Source organism: Salmo trutta, chromosome 6 (genome assembly GCF_901001165.1).
Source record: "Salmo trutta chromosome 6, fSalTru1.1, whole genome shotgun sequence".
Taxonomy (NCBI): Eukaryota; Metazoa; Chordata; class Actinopteri; order Salmoniformes; family Salmonidae; genus Salmo; species Salmo trutta.
In genome coordinates, this window is record NC_042962.1 from 18,294,396 (window position 1) to 18,310,744 (window position 16,349).

Below are 16,349 nucleotides of genomic sequence, written 5' to 3' on the forward strand. Positions count from 1 at the left end.
ACTACACAGCTACTGTGGAGGTTAGAGAGAGTACTACACAGCTACTGTGGAGGTAAGAGAGTGTACTACACAGCTACTGTGGAGGTTAGAGAGAGTACTACACAGCTACTGTGGAGGTAAGAGAGAGTACTACACAGCTACTGTGGAGGTTAGAGAGAGTACTACACAGCTACTGTGGAGGTAAGAGAGAGTACTACACAGCTACTGTGGAGGTTAGAGAGAGTACTACACAGCTACTGTGGAGGTTAGAGAGAGTACTACACAGCTACTGTGGAGGTTAGAGAGAGTACTACACAGCTACTGTGTGACTTGTTGGATCAAAGTCAGTGTCTCTGTCACAAGAAGCCATCGCTACACCTCAGACTGAGACAAATGTTATATTTTCATTTTCTATTACATTATTTCTCCCTCTCACTGTTTCTTTGCCATCCCCCCGCCTCTCTCTCCCCCTCCCTTTCTCAGGTGTTCAGTGGGTTACTATGGGAACCCGTCTGGTCCAGGAGGGAAGTGTGAGGCGTGTCAGTGTAGTACTGCAGGTTCTCTCCATCTAGTGTGTGACTCTCTGAAGGGCCAGTGTGAATGTAAGGCCGGCGTCAGGGGACATTTGTGTGACCAGTGCGAGGCGAGACACGTCCTGGACGGGGACCAGTGTGTCTGTGAGTACCAGCCCTAACCCACACACACCCACCCACGCACGCACGCACGCGCACACGCACACGCACACGCACACACACACACACACACACACACACACACACACACACACACACATTTGAAATACTTTATTTGAATCCACTAATCAAATTTACAAAAAAAGGATGCCTTTATGCATGGTACTGAAGGGTACAGAAAGCACATCCTTCTCCAAACAGCTAGGTGGCCCATTACAGCTGAAACAGAGCAGAGCTTAGCCAATTGCTTTGCCCTAGTTTTTATCAGGCCCGCAATCTGGAGGCCACACACTGCAAGCCTGTGTACGTGCCCGAGACCACCAACAACAACAATTTGACACACAGGAAAACACATCATCATCAACATCAAACCAGCTTCCTCTTACACAAGAATGTTTATGCATGTGTGCTGTTGGTGAGACCACTTGTCTCACCTCGCTGGCTATCAGGTCGACAAGGCGGTCATGTCTAGCAATGTACAAATCCTTGTATGAACAGCAGCCATTCACAACATGGGCAATGGACTCCATTACATTTGAATTATGTAGAACACACAATGGGGTCATGGTTTGCAGCGTACCAGAGTGCTAGATTATATTTTGCTGGTAGAACTTGCAGCCTCGCCTTAACAGTAAAGATGAGAATGTCCTCGCCAACGGCAGCATTCTGGTACATGGAATGGGAGACAGAGTGGTCAGCACAGTCCAGTGTTGCAGTAGCTGCATCCGTCTGATACCGAGGAGTGTTGTCCTGGATGTAGGATGAGATCTGTCCTGGATGTAGGATGAGATCTGTCCTGGATGTAGGATGAGATGTACCATCGTGGGTGACAGAAGCCTCCACAACAACACTGCGATCTGCCACAACTGCATCAGAGGCAGTCACTGGCTCAGTTTCCATATCAGTCCGTGTCCACCTGAGCCAGGCGGACCAGACGCCAAAGCCCGCAGCACGAGTGTCCAGTTTTTCATTGGCGTTCCTACTGAAGCCCAGGAAGTTGTCCTCAGTGTCCCTGGTCAGTGGAACCTTCCGCCTCCTTAGGTCCAGAAGGAGGGAAGCTCTGGCTAACTCCTTAACTGTAACATTGTCACTGTTGAGCATGTTCAACAGGTGAGTCAGTCTGGTAGCAGTGTAAATCCACTCAATATTCGGGACACATAAACCCTCCTCTCTTTGGCTCAGGAAGACAACGTCACATGTGGCGTGTGTGTTGAAGCATAGCCACTTTCTCACCACTTGAACAGTTCTGTTATTCATTTTCCTCAGAACCTTATGTGAGAGAGGCACATTTGCAAGCAGATGTTGAATCTTTACCAGGGCCACCTGTCTCACAGCTTCTAGATTCATGATCACAGGCAGAGGAGAAATGTCAATCATATCAAGACTGGTTGAATACACACGGACGAGCTCCTCCACTTGTTCCTCCCACTCGCCAGCAACATTAAACTCATGTCCAAAATAACAATATGTTTCGTGACGAGAGTCGACTCTGATTGGTTTATTCATTAGTGCAAATGTTGGGGGCTTATCAGTCTGTTGCGTCTTTCATATAACACACACACACACGCACACACACACACACAACTGCAATAATGTCCGAATTGAAATCTGATATCCTGAACTCCTTCCTCTCCCTCCCTGCCTACTCCCTCTCCCCTCAGCGTGTGATGATGAGTGTACGGGGGTCCTCCTGTATGACCTGGATGCATTAGAGCGCTCCTTCCTGTCTGTCAACCTGACCGGGGTCATCCTGTCCCCCTACAGCACACTGGTCAGCCTGAAGAACGACACGCAAGAGGTCAAGGTAAAAGAGGGGTCATATTATACCTCTCTGTCTAGGAGGTCCCCTGTCTTAAGTTCAGAAGTACTCAGTACACATTCAATGTGAGAAAGACTGTTGTAACACACTTGTCCTCATTTCTCTCCTAGAATCTGATGTCTTGGGAAAGGAGCCCAGCATATCACCTGAACAGGGCGGAGGAGGACTTGACAAATCTCACCCAGGACATTGACGGACTGCTATGGAAGGCTACAGGGCTGTCTGCTGATGGAGAGGAAGTGGCTCAGTCCACAGAGAACAGCGTTACCCAGGGGGCCAAGTTTCTGGAGTACATCACCACCATTCACACTGCCATACAAGGTACAGCAAATAGCAACAGCACAACATGCATTGCTATGTTTTTATATTCCATCTTTGGTTTTCATAGGAAATGTGGAACTTCAAAGTATGCCCATTTAGTGAATAATTTCATGTTTTGTGATATTGAACAATATTTGTGAAATCTCCTGGTTGAGTAAAAGTGAAATATTTTTGTTCATAAGACAAATGGTTAACATCAAAGCCCCTCCCTCTCTGTGATTGGCTCAGTCCTGGCGGAGGAAGCTGCCGGTCTGAACAGGACAGAGAACGTGGAGAAGGATGAGGCTAACAGCACACGTCTATGGGAGCAGGTGGCGGCCATGTTGGAAACCATCAAATTAGTCAACCTATCCCAGGCCAACGCCAGTGTCTCTACAGAACTCAGGTCAGTTAATGTTAGTAATACTGTTTCTAGTCATACTGGGGCGATTGACTATAGGCCTTGTAGTGTCTTTGGCATCATTAAAACTGAACTTATTTATCAAATAACTCTCTGTAATTATTATTACGCGATTAAACTGATTAATCGTGTAACTGTAATTAACTAGGAAGTCGGGGCACCAAGGAAAATATTCAGATTACAAAGTTATAATTTTCCTAATATAACTTTCAGATATTTTAATATCTGATCAATTAGTCTTCGAATTAATGAATTATTATTTACCTCACGTTAGTCTCATTCCAAACGTCGTAAATTGTTGGTTATCTGCACGAACCCAGTCTTCACTATGAGTCATCCATACATCAATTGTCTTAAGTCCTTTATTTACTAACTAAGTAATTCACAGAAATGCATAACAAACAGTAGATATGGTTACAAGGAAATGATAGGGGAATGTGCCCTAGTGGGCTAAACTGGCATCGCGGCTTGGTGGACAAAAGGGAAGAGGGGGTCGACTGAGAGGAGACACTTCAAGGTTGAAAATTATAACAATTGAAATGCTAATCCTTTGCACATGAACGCTCACTCATTCGGGAATAATTGCAGTCAATATATATATTTACGCTCAGTGTGTCGTAGGGATCTCTGTTGAAAAGTTTGTTTCTGTTGGAGAGTTTGTCCTCTCTCTCTCTCTCTCTCTCTGCCGTGGTTAGAATGGATAGTTCAGAGTAACATTCATTCGTGTTGTTGTAGAATAGATGTTTCGGCGGTTGTCGATCTTCGCGTTCAATGATACCGAATTCCTAGCTGCAGACTAGTAATTAATATCAAAGATTTGTTTTTATTCTGTCGATATCAATAGTCTTAGAGTTTCAACAACCATTACAACCTTAGCTTATACTCAGGTTTTATGGTCTGGTCTCAAACCGTAGCCCTCTCGTGGAAATCGAGGTAGGCTAGTCTGAAGTGGGGAAACCCAGGTGGGGGTTTTATTCGGAACATAGAAAAGGACTGTCCCATGACGCCGGGTCCTGCCTGTGCTCAGGGGGCGGTCCTCTGATTTAGTTGAACTCCAAAGGGAATTGGAGTTTCCTTCATTAAACAGTCTAAAATCATATTACATAATTTCACAAATAGTTTCATCTTTACTCATTCATTTTATACAACCATTAGATGTAAGTCTCATAACGGAGACTTGTATAAACATGGTTATGGTAATGTGGCTGTATTGTCTCTCATGAGTTTCACAAAATTGTACCAAACGGACCAGTTCGTAGCTGGATTCTTCACCGACCTTTTATACCTTCTCCAGAACATGAATATTGTTCGGTTCTCCAGTTCTGTGAGGTGGAAGAAATTCCTTTGTTCTCTCTATGAAACTCACTCTCTCTATACTCTGGCCATGAGGAGAGGATTCTCCTCTAGGAATTTACGACCTCTCTGACCACAGCAGCCTGGGTGTAGGAGAGAGAGAGGGAGAGGGGGATGGTGCTCGCTGCACCCAAAGAGGGCAACGTCATGACAGCCTACTGTGTAACACTGTTATGAGCTGTAATGATGTTTAGTAAAGCTGTATTAAAGTATATTTACTACACTATAGTACATTAATACTATTGTGTATTAATGTACTCACCGTGGACTGGGAGAAACTTTTTCCTTTAACAAGTCCGACGAGAAGTATATACTGCTTTCACTGGAACAGGCTCAGATCTCTGTAATTTACTTGAAGAAAAGACTCAGGAAAAGGGGCTGCAGATCGGGTTGCCTTCTGAGAATACGTAGGCGAGTGAGTACTCCCACTGCCATCCGTTCTTCTTGCTAACGTGCAATCAATGGAAAATTAAATTGATGACCTACGATTAAGATTATCCTACCAACGGGACATTAAAAACTGTAATATCTTATGTTTCACCGAGACGTGGCTGAACGACGATACGGATAATATAGAGCTGGCAGGATTTTCCATGCACCGGCAGAACAGAGAAGCTACGTCTGGTAAAACGAGGGGTGGAGGTGTGTGTCCTGTTGTCAATAACAGCTGGTGCCAATGTCTAATATTAAAGAAGTCTCGAGGTATTGCTCGCCTAAGGTAGAGTACCTTATGTTAAGCTGTAGACCACACTATCTACCAAGAGAGTTCTCATCTATATTATTCGTAGCTGTCTATTTACCACCAGAGAACGAAGCTGGCACTAAGACCGCTCTCAACCAACTCTGTAAGGCCATAATCAAAGAAGAAAATGCTCACCCAGAAGCGGCGCTCCTAGTGACCGGGGACTTTAATGCAGGCAAACTTAAATCAGTTTTACCACATTTTTACCAGCATGTCACATGTGCAACCAGAGGAAAAAAATCCTAAACCACCTTTACTCCACACACAGAGATGCATACAGAGCTCTCCCCTATGCCATCAGAGTCTGATGAGTACCTTACGATAAGCTGTAGACCACACTATCTACCAAGAGAGTTCTCATCTTTATTATTCTTATAAGAAATCCCGCTATGTCCTCAGACGAACCATCAAACAAGCAAAGCGTCAATACAGGATTAAGATTGAATCCTACTACACTGGCTCTGATGCTTGTCGGATGTGTCAGGGCTTGAAAACTATTACAGACTACAAAGGGAAACCCAGACTCGAGCTGCCCAGTGACGTGAGCCTACCAGACGAGCTAAATGCCTTTTTTGCTCGCTTCGAGGCAAGCAACACTGAAGCATGCATGAGAGCACCAGCTGTTCTGGATGACTGTGTGATAACGTTCTCCGTAGCTGATGTGAACAAAACCTTTAATACAGGATTAAGATTGAATCCTACTACACCGGCTCTGATGCTCATCGGATGTGGCAGGGCTTGAAAACTACTACAGACTACAAAGGGAAACCCAGACTCGAGCTGCCCTGTGACGCGAGCCTACCAGACGAGCTAAATTACTTTATTGCTCACTTCGAGGCAAGCAACACTGAAGCATGCATGAGAGCACCAGCTGTTCCGGATGACTGTGTGATAACGTTCTCCGATGTGAACAAAACCTTTAAACAGGTCAACATTCACAAAGCCGCTGGGCCAGACGGATTATCAGGACGTGTACTCAAAGCATGCGCTGACCAACTGTCAAGTGTCTTCAATGACATTTTCAACCTCTCCCTTACCGAGTCTGTAATCCCTGTGCCCAAGGAAGCGAAGGTAACCTGCCTAAATGATTACCGCCCCGTAGCACTCACGTCGGTAGCCATGAAGTGCTTTGAAAGGCTGGTCATGGCTCACATCAACAGCATCCTCCCGGACACACTAGACCCACTCCAATTTGCATACCGCCCAAACAAATCCACAGATGTCGCAACCTCAATCACACTCCACACTTCCCTTTCCCACCTGGACAAAAGGAACACCTATGTGAGAATTCTGTTCATTGACTACAGCTCAGCGTTCAACACCATAGAGCCCACGAAGCTCATCTCTAAGCTCAGGACTCTGGGACTAAACACCTGGATCCTAGACATCCTGTCGGGCCGCCCCCAGGTGGTAAGAGTAGGCAACAACACGTCTGCCACGCTGATCCTCAACACAGGGGCCCGTCAGGGGTGTATACTTAGTCCCCTCCTGTACTCCCTGTTCACCCACGACTGCGTGGCCAAACACGACTCCAACACCATCATTAAGTTTGCTGACGACACAACAGTGGTAGGCCTGATCACCAACAACGATGAGAATGCCTATAGGGAGGAGGTCAGAGAACTGGCAGTGTGGTGCCAGGACAACAACCTCTCCCTCAATGTGAGCAAGACTAAGGAGCTGATCGTGGACTACAGGAAAAGGCGGGCTGAACAGGCCCCCATCTACATCGACAGGGCTGTAGTGAAGCGGGTCGAGAGTTTCAAGTTCCTTGGTGTCCACATCACCGACAAACTATCATGGTCCAAACATACCATGACAGGCGTGAAGAGGGCACGACAAAACCTTTTCCCCTCAGGAGACTGAAAAGATTTGGCATATGTCCCCCAGATCCTCAAAAGGTTCTACAGCTGCACCATCGAGAGCATCCTGACCGGTTACATCACCGCCTGGTATGGCAACTGCTTGGCATCTGACCTTAAGGCACTACAGAGGGTAGTGCGTACGGCCCAGTACATCACCGGGGCCAAGCTTCCTGCCATCCAGGACCTATATAATAGGCAGTGTCAGAGGAAAGCCCATAAAATTGTCAGAGACTCCGGTCACCCAAGTTATAGACTGCTTTCTTTGCTACCGCACGGCAAGCGGTACCGGAGCGCCAAGTCTAGGACCAAAAGGCTCCTCAACAGCTTCTACCCCCAAGCCATAAGACTGCTGAACAGTTGATAAAATCGTCACCGGACTATTTACATTGACCCCCCCTCTTGAACACAGCTGCTACTTGCTATTTGTTTGTTACCTATGCATAGTCACTTCTCCCCCACCTACATGTACAGATTACCTCAACTAGCCTGTATCCCTGCACACTGTCTCGGTACCGGTATATAGCCTCGTTATTGTTGTTCTTATTGTGTTGCTTTTCATTATTACTTTTTATTTTAGCCTACTTGGTAAATATTTTCTTCTTTTTGAACTGCGCTGTTGGTTAAGGGCTTGTAAGGAAGCATTTCACGGTAAAGTCTACACTTGTTGTATTCGGTGCATGTGGCAAATAAAGTTTGATTTGATTTTTTGATTTGATTTGGTGAAGCGTGATTCATCACTCCAGAGAACGCGTTTCTACTGCTCCAGAGTCCAATGGCGGCAAGCTTGACACCACTCCAGCTGACGCTTGGCATTGCGCGTGGTGATCTTAGGTTTGTGTGCGGCTGCTCAGCCATCAAAACCCATTTCAAAAACTCCCGACTCCACTTTGTCCATGACAGCCAACAGAGGCTCATCATACGACACCCCTTCTTACATGTGTCTCTTAGGGTCAATTTCAATGAGTTTTATTTTTGTAATAAAACGTTGCTTCCAGAGCCAGTTTGGATCTTGGTAGAGAACAGACGATTTTTACGCGCTACACACTTCAGCACTTGGCGGTCCCGTTCTGTGAGCTTTTATGGCCTACCACTTTGCGGCTGAGCTGTTGTTGCTCATTCACAATAACAGCACTTACAGTTGACTGGGGCAGCTCTAGGGTGGAAATTTGACAAACTGACTTGTTGGAAAGCTGGCATCCTATGACGGTGCCATGTTGAAAGTCACTGAGCTATTCAGTACAGGCCATTCTCCTGGCAATGTTTGTCTATGGTGATTGCATGGCTGTGTGCTCAATTTTATACACCTGTCAACAACGGGTGTGGCTGAAATAGCCGAATCCACTAATTTGAAGAGGTGTCCACATACACTGCATGCCTCCCCCCTCCCTCCCTCCCTTTTGTACACTGCTGCTACTCGATGTTTATTATCTATGCATAGTCACTTCACCCCTACCGACAGTACTTGTACAAATTACCTCAACTAACCTGTACTCTCGCACACTGACTCGGTACCGGTACCCCCTGTATATAGCCTCGTTATTGTGTTGATTTTTATTATAATTTTTTGGGTAAATACTTTCTTAACTCTTCTTGAACTGCACTGTTGGTTAAGGGCTTGTAAATAAGCATTGTGACAAATAAAGTTTGATTTGATTTTGATTTGATTAATGTATATTTATAAAGTGACTAATCCTGACCTGTACCACAGTGCTACTGAGGCTCTCCTCCAGAGGGTACTGAAGAACCTTCTGGAGCCCCAGGGGGTGATAGAGTCCCAGACCCTCAACATCTCTACCACCCTGACTGAACACCTCCAACAGCTAGAGGATGCCCATGCCCTACTGATGACTGCCAGGGAGAACAACAACCACACACACACCCTGCTGGGGAGCATCCACACCAACCTGCCAGAGTACCAGGTGAGTACACTTACTATAATCACTGTACTCACACTTACTATAATCACTGTACTGAGTACTCATACTCACTATAATCACTCTACCAAACTTACTATAATCACTGTACCACACTTACTATACTGCTCAAAAAAATAAAGGGAACACTTAAACAACACATCCTAGATCTGAATGAAAGAAATAATCTTATTAAATACTTTTTTTTTTACATAGTTAAATGTGCTGACAACAAAATCACACAAAAATAATCAATGGAAATCCAATTTATCAACCCATGGAGGTCTGGATTTGGAGTCACACTCAAAATTAAAGTGGAAAACCACACTACAGGCTGATCCAACTTTGATGTAATGTCCTTAAAACAAGTCAAAATGAGGCTCAGTAGTGTGTGTGGCCTCCACGTGCCTGTATGACCTCCCTACAACGCCTGGGCATGCTCCTGATGAGGTGGCGGATGGTCTCCTGAGGGATCTCCTCCCAGACCTGGACTAAAGCATCCGCCAACTCCTGGACAGTCTGTGGTGCAACGTGGCGTTGGTGGATGGAGCGAGACATGATGTCCCAGATGTGCTCAATTGGATTCAGGTCTGGGGAACGGGCGGGCAAGTCTATAGCATCAATGCCTTCCTCTTGCAGGAACTGCGGACACACTCCAGCCACATGAGGTCTAGCATTGTCTTGCATTAGGAGGAACCCAGGGCCAACCGCACCAGCATATGGTCTCACAAGTGGTCTGAGGATCTCATCTCGGTACCTAATGGCAGTCAGGCTACCTCTGGCGAGCACATGGAGGGCTGTGCGGCCCCCCAAAGAAATGCCACCCCACACCATGACTGACCCACCGCCAAACCGGTCATGCTGGAGGATGTTGCAGGCAGCAGAACGTTCTCCACAGCGTCTCCAGACTCTGTCACGTCTGTCACGTGCTCAGTGTGAACCTGCTTTTATCTGTGAAGAGCACAGGGCGCCAGTGGCGAATTTGCCAATCTTGGTGTTCTCTGGCAAATGCCAAACATCCTGCACGGTGTTGGGCTGTAAGCACAACCCCCACCTGTGGACGTCGGGCCCTCATACCACCCTCATGGAGTCTGTTTCTGACCGTTTGAGCAGACACATTTGTGGCCTGCTGGAGGTCATTTTGCAGGGCTTCTCCTGCTCCTCCTTGCACAAAGGCGGAGGTAGCGGTCCTGCTGCTGGGTTGTTGCCCTCCTACGGCCTCCTCCACGTCTCCTGATGTACTAGCCTGTCTCCTGGTAGCGCCTCCATGCTCTGGACACTACGCTGACAGACACAGCAAACCTTCTTGCCACAGCTCGCATTGATGTGCCATCCTGGATGAGCTGCACTACCTGAGCCACTTGTGTGGGTTGTAGACTCCGTCTCATGCTACAACTAGAGTGAAAGCACCACCAGCATTCAAAAGTGACCAAAACATCAGCCAGGATGCATAGGAACTGAGAAGTGGTCTGTGGTCCCCACCTGCAGAACCACTCCTTTATTGGGGGTGTCTTGCTAATTGCCTATAATTTCCACATGTTGTCTATTCCATTTGCACAACAGCATGTGAAATTTATTGTCAATCAGTGTTGCTTCCTAAGTGGACAGTTTGATTTCACAGAAGTGTGATTGACTTGGAGTTACATTGTGTTGTTTAAGTGTTCCCTTTATTTTTTTGAGCAGTGTATAATCAGTGTATTCAGTACTCAAATATTAATTTGTTCCTTGTGCTGTTGGATTACTAAATGCAAAGTAAATTGTATCAGTATATGTACTTATCTATCTAGTGCAGTTGGGACAGTGGTCGGTTGTGAGTGAATGTATTAATGTCCTCTATGTTGTTAGTGTATGCAGCATGATGGACTGACTGGTTTAAATGTGTCTGATGTGAGAATGTGTGTATATGTGTATCCTGGATGGACAAAGTTATATTCTATTACATGTATTCTATTATATTCTATTCTACTATAATCTCTGTACTCAGTATTCACACTTACTATACACACTATACTCAAGAACTTTAACGTAACATAAATAACATGTAGTTGAGTTTGCCATTGTTGTTGGTCTGTGCCAAATGCCAAATCATATCAGGTCACTTTTATTAAAATGTAGGAATATACATGTCAAATGTACTTTGTGAAGGGATTTGATTTGGACTTTTGGTCATCTTCAAGAATCGTAACTGTAGAGGATCTATACATTTCTCCAGTAGAAGTATTTAGACTGTGTTGTCTCTGTGTGTGTAGGATCTGAAGCAGAATGTGAGCCGGCTGAACCAGACAGCAGAAACACAACTAGAGGAGACTCAGGACATCCTGGTCGATGCTGTCAATCTAGCAGAGGACATGAGCAACATCACCTCTGTAAGTCACACCATAACACCACATTACCACCATATCTATATCAAATAAAGGGGATATACTGTATAACTGCAATAAAGTAGCATTCCCTTATTGTGTGAATGTGTTGATTTAATCTTTATTTAAGCAGGAAGTCACTTTACATTAAAAAAATGGTGCTGTGTTTTAAAAAGACTGTATTGCTTGTAGAGTCTGTGTTTGAACTGGTTTCTCTGGTTGTGTGTGTGTGTGACCTGTACAGCAGCTGGAGGGGGCCAAGGATCAGCTGGAGCAGTGGAACCCCATGTTGAGGAAGCATGTGGACACTCTGGTGATGGAGCTGAGGAAGAGAGATGCTCTGGAGCTGGTCTACAAGGCTGAGGACCACGCCCGGGAACTCAGCAAGAAGGCCCAGGGTCTGCAGAGGTGTGTGTGTGCGTGTGTGTGTGTGTGTGTGTGTGTGTGTGTGTGTGTGTGTGTGCGTGCGTGAACTTCAACATATGTATCTTTGTCTATTTTTTTCAAAATGCCTCGTCATCACTAACATTAGGCCATAGAAAAAAAGACTAAATAGATATACAGTGATGGAAAAAAGTATTTGATCCCCTGCTGATTTTGTACGTTTTCCCACTGACAAAGAAATGATCAGTCTATAATTTTAATGGTAGGTTTATTTGAAAAGTGAGAGACAGAATAACAACAAAAAAATCCAGAAAAACGCATGTCAAAAATGTTATAAAATTATTTACATTTTAATTAGGGAAATAAGTATTTGACCCCTCTGCAAAACATGACTTAATACTTGGTGGCAAAACCCTTGTTGGCAATCACAGAGGTCAGACGTTTCTTGTAGTGTGCCACCAGGTTTGCACAAATCTCAGGAGGGATTTTGTCCCACTCCTCTTTGCAGATCTTCTCCAAGCCATTAAGGTTTCGAGGCTGACGTTTGGCAACTCGAACCTTCAGCTCCCTCCACAGATTTTCTATGGGATTAAGGTCTGGAGACTGGCTAGGCCACTCCAGGACCTTAATGTGCTTCTTCTTGAGCCACTCCTTTGTTGCCTTCGCCGTGTGTTTTGGGTCATTGTCATGTTGGAATACCCATCCATGACCCATTTTCAATGCCCTGGCTGAGGGAAGGAGGTTCTCACCCAAGATTTGATGGTACATGGCCCCGTCCATTGTCCCTTTGATGCGGTGAAGTTGTCCTGTCCCCTTTGCAGAAAAACACCCCCAAAGCATAATGTTTCCACCTCCATGTTTGACAGTGGGGATGGTGTTCTTGGGGTCATAGGCATCATTCCTCCTCCACCAAACACGGCGAGTTGATGCCAAATAGCTCTATTTTGGTCTCATCTGACCACAACACTTTCACCCAGTTGTCCTCTGAATCATTCAGATGTTCATTGGCAAACTTCAGACGGGCGTGTATATGTGCTTTCTTGAGCAGGGGGACCTTGCGGGCGCTGCAGGATTTCAGTCCTTCACAGCGTAGTGTGTTACCAATTGTTTTCTTGGTGACTATGGTCCCAGCTGCATTGAGATCATTGACAAGATCCTCCCATGTAGTTCTGGGCTGATTCCTCACCGTTCTCTTGATCATTGCAACTCCACGAGGTGAGATCTTGCATGGAGCCCCAGGCTGAGGGAGATTGACAGTTCTTTTGTGTTTCTTCCATTTGCGAATAATCGCACCAACTGTTGTCACCTTCTCACCAAGCTGCTTGGCGATGGTCTTGTAGCCCATTCCAGCCTTGTGTAGGTCTACAATCTTGTCCCTGACATCCTTGGAGAGCTCTTTGGTCTTGGCCATGGTGGAGAGTTTGGAATCTGATTGATTGATTGCTTCTGTGGACAGGTGTCTTTTTTACAGGTAACAAACTGAGATTAGGAGCACTCCCTTTAAGAGTGTGCTCCTAATCTCAGCTCGTTACCTGTATAAAAGACACCTGGGAGCCAGAAATCTTTCTGATTGAGAGGGGGTCAGATACTTATTTCCCTCATTAAAATGCAAATCAATTTATAACATTTTTGAAATGCGTTTTTCTGGATTTTTGTTGTTGTTGTTCTGTCTCTCACTGTTCAAATAAACCTACCATTAAAATGATAAACTGATCATTTCTTTGTCAGTAGGCAAATGTACAAAATCAGCAGGGGATCAAATACTTTTTCCCCTCACTGTAATACCGATTTTGTCCATACATGTACAGTACATCAGCCTAACTTCCTCTTCCTGTATGTAGCTCTCTAGTGCAGGTGATGAATACCACTCTGAACGCCACCAGCGCAGAGCATGGCAACTCTAACATCAGAGCTAACGTCCAGCCTGCAGAGGAGATGGCTAACCTAGCCAACCTGACCGCTACTATGGCCCTTTATATGGTGAGTCAACACTCATTTAGTGGACATCAGTATCAACATCAAATAATAGAATAACTGGTCCCAAATCTGTTTGTGCTGTCTATGGTCATTGTGATGCCAAACAATATAGGATTTTGCAAGACAGCACAAAACAGATCTGGGACCAGGCTATAGAATAACCACTGCTACATTGGATGTGAAGTGTGTTGTGGGTCAGAAACCTGCTAGCTATAGGAGTGTTGTGAATAACTCTGTGTGTTGACTGTAGACTGTCCAGCCAGAGAAGTCTCTCACTGATCTGGGATCTGAAGCTGTGCAGTGTAGTGAGAAGATTCTGGCTGAGAGTCTAACCCTGAGAAACAGCACTGAGGGTGAGTTGGAGTATGCACACACACACACACACACACACACACACACACACACACACACACACACACACACACACACACACACACACACACACACATACACACACACACACACACACACACACACACACACACACACACACACACACACACACACACACACACACACACACACACACACACACACACACACGATGCCTTATGGTAGTAAATGATATATGTGTGTGTCCTCCCTAGGTCTTCTGGCTAACATCAGTGATGTGACAGACAGAATGGCCTTGCTGAAAGAGAAACTCTGTAACACCAGCCGTCTCATCCCAGAGCAAGGCGCCCTGCTCCACAGCCTGCCCAACGGTGAGTGGCACTGCCATCTGCTGCCCTGTCAACTCAACTGTCCTTTTATATATCCTTTCTGCTTTAACATACTGTAGACATAAGTCATATATTTAACACTTTATCACAAACTCAGAGGCACGCTAGACAGTGGTGAAACTGTTTGTGTGACATTGCCTGTGCTGCCCCCTGTAGGCACCAGTGAGCAGGTGCTGGACGCCAAGGAGCAGGCTGCCTTGGCCAACGCTTCCCTACAGAGGGCGCTGGAGCGCCTGGAGGAGCTCCGGGTCAGACTGGAGAAGTCCAGTACGGCTGTGGCACAGGCCAAAACCAGCATCTCCAGCACCAACCAGCTGTTCTCCAACTCACAATCCACTGGTGAGACTAATACATCATTCAGACATCCAACTATGGTCCTAGCTAGATTATAGCCAGCAACTTTGTAATGGAAGCGTTTTTCATCTTTGCTTCCATCCTTTCCACATTAAACGACACCACATTTAAAGGCAAGTAGTGCCCCAAATACCTGTCTAATGCTAGTAAAATGTTATTATCATGTTATCTTGTCATATCACTTTAGAGGCAAATTTCTAGATAATAATGTGACTAACAGGAATGAGTAAGATGACCTGAATCTGTCCTATCTGTTGTCCTTCTCAGCCAGGACAGCTGAGTCTAAGCTGAAGGAGGCAGAGAGTCGTACAGAGAGACTGTATGACCGTCTCAAACCCCTGAAGACCCTGGGGGAGAACCTGAGCAGAAACCTGTCTGAGATCAGAGAGATGATCAACCAGGCCCGCAAACAGGCTGCCTCTGTTAGTCACTTCTACACACACACACACACACACACACACACACACACACCCCCCCCCCCCCCCCGCTTTTAATTGTAATCCTGTTTATGTCCTGCTCTCTCCTGTATAGATCAAGGTGGCAGTGCTGGCAGATAAAAACTGTGTGAGGGCCTACAAACCTGAGGTATCCTCCAGTAACTTCAACACTCTTACCATGACCGTCAAGACCAGCGAGCCTGACAACCTGCTCTTCTACATGGGCAGCAGCTCCAGCGTAAGTCACACACTGACACGTACTGAATAGCCCATGACGTACCTAATCATGATTACCCATAAGTCAGTTTTAAACTGAAGTCTACTGTATTTAATCTACATCCAACCAGATGGTTGATTTAGAACTACAGTGGGGGAAAAAAGTATTTGATCCCCTGCTGATTTTGTACGTTTGCCCACTTACAAAGAAATGATCAGTCTATAATTTTAATAGTAGGTTTATTTGAACAGTGAGAGACAGAATAACAACAAAAAAAATCCAGAAAAACGCATGTCAAAAATGTTATAAAATGATTAGCATTTTAATGAGGGAAATAAATGTGTAAAGTAAATGTATAATTTTACGCTGAATATCAGGTGGACTTCATGGCGGTGGAGATGCAGCATGGCAAGGTGGCATACCTGTGGGACGCGGGTTCAGGCCACACCAAGCTAGAGTACCCCGACGTCCAGATCAACAACAACAAATGGCACCGCATCAACGCCACGCGCTTTGGGAGGCACGGCACACTGTCAGTCCACCAGCTGGAGTCAGAACCCCTGCCCGCGGTCAAGACCACCTCACCAGGCTCCGCTACGATCCTGGAAGTCAACAAGTCCACCCTGATATTTGTTGGTGGCCTGGGAGGCCAGATCAAGGTACAGTATTAAGATCTGTCTTGGTATTTTTCACTCAGCCATGGTTCTAGCCAGCACCTTGGGTCCTTGAGAACTTGAACTCATTCAATTCAAGTTGAGTCAACATCTTTCATGATGTTTTCCCCACTAATAAAACAGTGAAATCTAAAACAACT

The 16,349-nt window shown here is 45.6% G+C and overlaps 1 protein-coding gene across 1 annotated transcript in view; it reads left to right on the forward strand.

Moving 5' to 3' along the window:
- The window catches only part of lama1 (laminin, alpha 1), a 64,247-nt gene that overhangs the window by 38,582 nt on the left and 9,316 nt on the right, over positions 1 to 16,349 (forward strand). The window contains exons 30-43 of the mRNA XM_029755549.1: positions 463 to 656; positions 2,333 to 2,475; positions 2,601 to 2,811; positions 3,040 to 3,196; positions 8,880 to 9,090; positions 11,334 to 11,450; positions 11,689 to 11,852; positions 13,670 to 13,808; positions 14,056 to 14,158; positions 14,393 to 14,509; positions 14,684 to 14,866; positions 15,149 to 15,303; positions 15,413 to 15,556; positions 15,913 to 16,194. Coding sequence (XP_029611409.1) covers positions 463 to 656; positions 2,333 to 2,475; positions 2,601 to 2,811; positions 3,040 to 3,196; positions 8,880 to 9,090; positions 11,334 to 11,450; positions 11,689 to 11,852; positions 13,670 to 13,808; positions 14,056 to 14,158; positions 14,393 to 14,509; positions 14,684 to 14,866; positions 15,149 to 15,303; positions 15,413 to 15,556; positions 15,913 to 16,194 — 2,320 coding nt within the window. The remainder of the gene's footprint in view (positions 1 to 462; positions 657 to 2,332; positions 2,476 to 2,600; positions 2,812 to 3,039; positions 3,197 to 8,879; positions 9,091 to 11,333; positions 11,451 to 11,688; positions 11,853 to 13,669; positions 13,809 to 14,055; positions 14,159 to 14,392; positions 14,510 to 14,683; positions 14,867 to 15,148; positions 15,304 to 15,412; positions 15,557 to 15,912; positions 16,195 to 16,349) is intronic.